Source organism: Enhydra lutris, unplaced genomic scaffold, assembly GCF_002288905.1.
Source record: "Enhydra lutris kenyoni isolate GAN:26980312 unplaced genomic scaffold, ASM228890v2 scaffoldscaffold39, whole genome shotgun sequence".
NCBI lineage: Eukaryota > Metazoa > Chordata > Mammalia > Carnivora > Mustelidae > Enhydra > Enhydra lutris.
Window position 1 is genome coordinate 15,565,425 of NW_019154123.1, and position 6,000 is coordinate 15,571,424.

Below are 6,000 nucleotides of genomic sequence, written 5' to 3' on the forward strand. Positions count from 1 at the left end.
TTCAATAAACAGTAGTTTTTTTTTTAGTATGTATTATGTACCTAATCAGTGCCTGTGGAGGAGGCATTAAGTTTGCTGAGGAAATAGCAGCAAGACAAGAAAATTGCCCCCAGGTGACCAGGACCCCTTGGCAGGGGCATGGGGAGGCAGGCCGGGAGGACAGGGAGATAAAGAATTAAACAAGCCCTAATGGTTAAGGATGGTAAACACTATAATAAAGGACAGATGGGAAAGGCAATTAGCTTAAGTCTAAGTGGTCAGAGAAGGCTTTTCACAAAGGCGGTGATGTTTAAACCAAAGCCTAAGGGAGAGAAAGAATTAACTGAGAGAGTAGAGGTGAGGAAAGAGGGAAAAGTTACCAGAAAAAAAGAGAGAAAATGTGTAGAAGCCCAAAGGCTAGACACAGCATGCGGTGTTTTAGGAATTAGAAGGACTAAGTCTGGTTAGATCACAAAGATGCTGAGGAGGTGGGCATTAAGTGTCTCAGGTCAAGCTGAGTAGCTCTGGCCTTTAAAAGGTTTTAAGCAGATGGCACCTGGATGGGTCAGTTGGTTAAGTGTCTGCCTTCAGCTCAGGTCAGGTCCTGGGATCAAGTCCTACATCAGGTCCCCTGCTCAGCAGGGAGCCTGATTCTCCTTCTCCTAACCCCTCCCTCTTCTCTTCCCCCTGGTCCTGCTCCCTCTCATTCACTCTCTCTCAGGTAAATAAAATCTTTAAAAAAAAAAAAATGGTTAGGCAGAGGACATATGATGGGACTGGCTTCTTGTTTTAGAAATACCTCTGCGCTCCTTGGGGAGAGCGGATTGGAGAGCAGTGGGACTGAAGGCAGGGAGCAGGGCTGGAAGGCTGTTGCAATAATCCAAGGATGGGGATGAGGGCACACTTACTCAAAGGGGAAAGAGGACGAGCAGACGGGACTTGGAGGTAGGGGCTTTTAATACTTATTGCCAAAATAGTTTCCAGCAAAGTAATGCTGATGCACACTGCCTTCAGCAGCTTTCACGTGTTTCACATGTCCCCGTGTGGTAAGAGGGCGTTCAGTCACTTCCAGCACTGTCTCTTCGCACAAGATACAACTGATCACGCCCTCTCTTTCTCAGATCCTAGAACATGACTCTGTCAAACTCACAAAATCCTTCACAGTACCAGGGAGTGTATAATTTTAAAAATTAGGGCAAGAAAGAGAGAGACTGTTTCCTGAGTCTTTTCTGTGTTCTCAGGCTCATCCCTTCTTCCAGCCCCTAAATGTTCACATCCTATGTGTTGTCCTTGGTGCCCTCACGCTACCCTCACCATGAGCCAGTATCACCCAGGCCTCCATCTTCTACACCTACAATCCTTACTTCCATGTCTCCATGTAGCATTCTAGACCTGTTTTCTCCAGCCGCCTAATGATCGTTTCTACGAGGATAATAAGCCATCTCAATCCTACATCTGAAATGAAAATTATTATGTCCTCCACTCCAAACTGATCCTTTTTAATGTGCTTCCAGTTTCAGTTCATAGCCTGATCATCTCCTTTACCCAAACAAGAACCCATGGGTGCCTGGGATTCCGCTTCTCCTTTACCAGTACATTTAGTCCACAGCAGGGCCAATTTGGGGTCTGCTAGAATTCCCTCGTCCTCACTATCAGGACCACACTTCCAGTGCTGAGCCCTCAGTATCTTGTCAAAGGCATTTCTGCAGTTATCAGGCCTAGAACATCTCCACCATCCTTTCTTTGCAGTGGTTTTCTTGTTTTAAGCACAAATTGAGCCCTGTCACTTCCATGTGTCCTACTTGCTAATGATTTCCATGTGTCCAAGACAAACCAGACCTTCTAAGACCTAGGCCCCAACCTACCTCTCTGAACCTGTACTCACCAGAGGCTATACTCCAGCTACTGCTCATCATTTCCCAAACACACTCGTATGCAACTCATTCTGTCTCATGGCAAAGTCTTATTTACTTCAAAGGCCAGCTCAAATCTTAGCATTTCTCAAAAGGCTTTCCAACCTCTTTCTCTTCTAAATAGAAAGCTTTGTGTTAATCTCAGCTTTTTCTCTACTCTAATGGCAAGTCTTTTACACTTTTATTTTACTGTTCATCACATGATCTCATAACTGTCTATCAGGTTCTCCCACTAGATGTCGATGATCCCAAAAACAAGGGTCATAGAAATCCAGAATCCAGTACTGGGTTAGGCTAATAACTGGCCTACCATATGGTGTGTTCCCACTGCATGTCTAGAAAAGAAGGAAGGAAAAAGATTGAGAAAGCATACTCCATGGGACTACTATGACAACATAGCCAATAAAAATAATTGTAAATAAATTTTCAGATATGGTCATCCATGGACATTAATTTTAAAGAATCATTAGTGTCTGCCTTCTTCCCTCGTTTCCATTTAGATCTTTCCTTCCTTCCTCAAGTCTGTTCATTTCCCTCCACCTTTATATTAACTGCATTCACAGTGGTAATGGCACCTGTCCACCAGGATCCAACTTTATTAATATTCACCTTCTCATGATGCTAAGAGGCATCCTGACATCAGGAGAAGACCACTGAGTTCTAGATCAGTAATTCTTTCCACAAATATTTATCAAGCACCTTCTATGTGCCAGGTACTATTATAAGTGCCTGGATTACGTTCATGAACAAAAAAGACAAAGATTTCTGCCTTCATGAAGCTTATGTTCTATTAAAGGGCAAGAGGGATGGATAATAAATAATAAACATAATAAACACTGTGGAAGGTGAGGATTGTAAGTGCCAAGCTGGGGGTGGGCATGAGGAAAGGGCATATTGGGTTGTCCCTTTAAATAGAAAGCCCTCGGGGTGCCTGGATGGCTCAGTGGGTTAAGGCCTCTGCCTTCGGCTCAGGTCATGATCTCAGGGTCCTGGGATCGAGCCCCACATCAGGCTCTCTGCTCATCGGGGAGCCTGCTTCCCCCTCTCTCTCTGCCTGCCTCTCTGCCTGCTTGTAATCTCTCTCTCTGTCAGATAAATAAATAAAATCTTTAAAAAATAATAAAAAATAAATAAATAGAAAGCCCTCACTGAGAGATGAGATTTGAGGGGATACTGGTTGGCTCAGTTGGTTAGGCATCAGAGTCTGGATTTCAGCTCAGGTCTTGATCTCAGAGTTGTAGGATCAAGCCCCAAATCTGGCTCCAGGTTCAGGGGGGAGTTTGCTTCAGATTCTTTCCTTCTGCCCTTCCCTCTGCTCACTTTCTCTCCTTGAAATAAATACATACATCTGAAAAATATATATATTCGAGATTTGAGCAAAGAAGGTGATGGAGTTACCTAATGCAGAGATTCGTGAGAAGAGCATCTAGGTGAGGGTAGCAACTATAGCAAAGGCAGTAAATGGGGGTGTTTCTGGGATGTCTAAGAACAACAGGAAGGCCTGTGTGGCCAAAAGAGAGTAAGTGAAAGGAGAGTGGGAGGAGAAGAACTCCAAGAGGTTAATCAAGCCAAGTGTTACAGAGCGTTATAAACTATTGTCATTACGACTTTGGGTTTTATTCTGAGTGAGATAAACATTCATTGCAAACTTTGTTTTAGGTAGCAGAGTGTCATGATTTGACTTGAAGTCATTTGGCTGTTGTGTTGGAGATAGACTGTAGGGGAGAAAGGACAGAAAATAGGGAACAAGTCAGGAGGATGTTGTAGTGATTCTGGCAAAAGTTGATTGTGGTTCAAAACAGGGTGGTGGCAGAGAAGGGGAGAAATCATTGGTTTCTGGGTATAGTTTTTGGTAGAGCCAACAGGATTTCCTGAAAGATTGATTACAAAATGTGAGAGAAAGAGAGGAAGTTTCCAAGACTTTGGGGCTGGGGCACTAGAAGGAAGTTTCCATCAGCTGAAATGGGAAACGTTACAGGAAGAACAGAGTTTGAGGCAGGGGAGGGCACAGGGAATTGAGATTTTAGTTTTGGACTTGTTGAGATTGAAATGCCTATTAGATGTCCAAGGGACTATGTCAAATACGCAGTTGAATATATCAGCCTATGAATATATTTGGGGCAGATTTAAATATGGGAGTCATTAATGAATAGATAGTTTTCAAAACCATGAGACTGTTAAGCCCACATTTCCAACCCAAATACAATTATCTGCTATCCTTAGCCAAATCACCTAATCCCTCTTCTTTTTGTCCTTCATCTGTGCAATGATAAGGTTAGGTTAAGTAAGTGATTTTCAGCTGTGTTCAGTGGAGCACTTGGGCTTCTGTAGACAGAGCTGCCACAGTCAGAAAGATGTTTGCTCTCCCACTGCCTAAGCCAACAAGCAATCCTTTATTTTTACAGTGAGGATCCAACATACCTTTAGAGATGGTATAAATTGATATTTATGATTTATACAGTATCATGGACTAGTGTGTGTGTGTGTGTGTGTGTGTGTGTGTGTGTGTAGAGGGTAACTTTCCAGATGAAATAATGAATAGCATCTCATAAAAAATGACCCCATGTATCTCCCCACAACTAGTCGGCTACCAAAGGGATATGTATAAATAAAGGTACAGATTAGCCAATAGTACACAGTTGTCCTAAAAATGCTTGTCATTGTTAACATGTGCTCAAGGTTTCCTCTCTGAAAGATACTTACTGAAAATCATATTCAGAAACTAAAAGATGTTATTCCATTTCTTTTAGACCCAATTAATGATAGTATTTCCTTTGACCCTGAAACTATTAGCAATTGATCATTTTAACTATATTATAATGCATAAAGTTAATGCTGGAAAAGGACCTTAGAAATACTTCAGTCAAAAAAAAAAAAAAAAGGAGAGGGAAGGCAGCTGGGTGGGTCAGTCAGTTAAGCATCTGACTTTGCTCAGGTCATGATCTCAGGGTCCTAGGATCCCATCCCATAACAGGCTCCCTGCTCAGCAGGGAATCTGCTTGCCACTCCATCCCCCATCCCACCCTACCCCTCTTGTGGTCTCTTTGTCTGTCTCCCTCTATCAAATAAATAAATAAGTCTTTTATTTACTTAATGCATTTTTTTTTTAAGTTTCATTCATTTATCTGAGAGAAAGAGAGAGCGTAAGTGGAGAGGCAGAGGGAGAGGGAAAAGCAAACTCCCTGGTGAGCAGGGAGCCCTATGCAGGGCTTGATCCTAGGACACTGAGATTATGACCTGAGCTGAAGGCAGACGCTTAACTGACTGAGCCACCCAGACACCCCTACATAAATAAATCTTAAAAAACAAAAAAAAAAGAAAGAAAGAAAGAACAAAATACTTTAATTACCCTCCCTTTATAGTGGAGCTTAGGCCCAGAGGTCAAAGTTCATACCAGAACTGGACCCTAGGTCATCTCCTGACTCCTAGTCTAGTTTTCTTATCAACACACTATGCTGATTTCAAGGTTGCCTCAGAAATGCCACTGAGGTTTACCATTAAGGCACTGATGTATGATCTTCCTATTTTCCTCATCTATTAATTTTACAATCTTTATATTTTCCCAATCCATTAATTTTACGTTATTGCTTTTCCAATTTTTCCACAGTTCTAAGGGTCGTCCTTGCCGTTGCCTTTTGCCTGGTGTCTGGTGTCCTGGTGGTGCTGCTGTTTACCCTCCTCCGCCATGGGCCCTGCTGGCACAGAGACCCCTATCGGAACATCTGAGCAGATGGCTGGATAAGGACGGACCCACCAGACGAACCTCCTGGCGTGTATGATCTCTCAGTGATGCCTCATTCGAAGGACAGGCTTTCACCATGTGGCCATCACCCTGCCCACACCCTTCCCTTTGAGCCTGTCTAGAGCAGGGTCCAAACTCCAAGACACCCAAGGACTAGAGAATGAACTGCAGGTTACTTGGTTAGGTCTCCTGATGGTTGCCCTCCTCATAGCAGTGTGGGCTTCTTATTCAGCTAGGAGGTCCTTCTGCAAAGGATGGTAGTCCTCTCTGGCGTGGATGTCCAGAAAGAAAAAAAAATCGAACTCCAATCAGCCTTTTGCCTGCAAAGAGTGAAAGGTTGCAATGTGTGACAAAGACGTAGATTAA

The 6,000-nt window shown here is 43.2% G+C and overlaps 1 protein-coding gene across 1 annotated transcript in view; it reads left to right on the plus strand.

Moving 5' to 3' along the window:
• The window catches only part of LOC111155122 (acid phosphatase, prostate), a 63,391-nt gene extending 57,773 nt beyond the window's left edge, over window positions 1-5,618 (plus strand). The window contains exon 11 of the mRNA XM_022515187.1: window positions 5,500-5,618. Within this exon, the coding sequence (XP_022370895.1) occupies window positions 5,500-5,618 (119 nt within the window). The remainder of the gene's footprint in view (window positions 1-5,499) is intronic.
• Window positions 5,619-6,000: the final 382 nt, after the last annotated feature.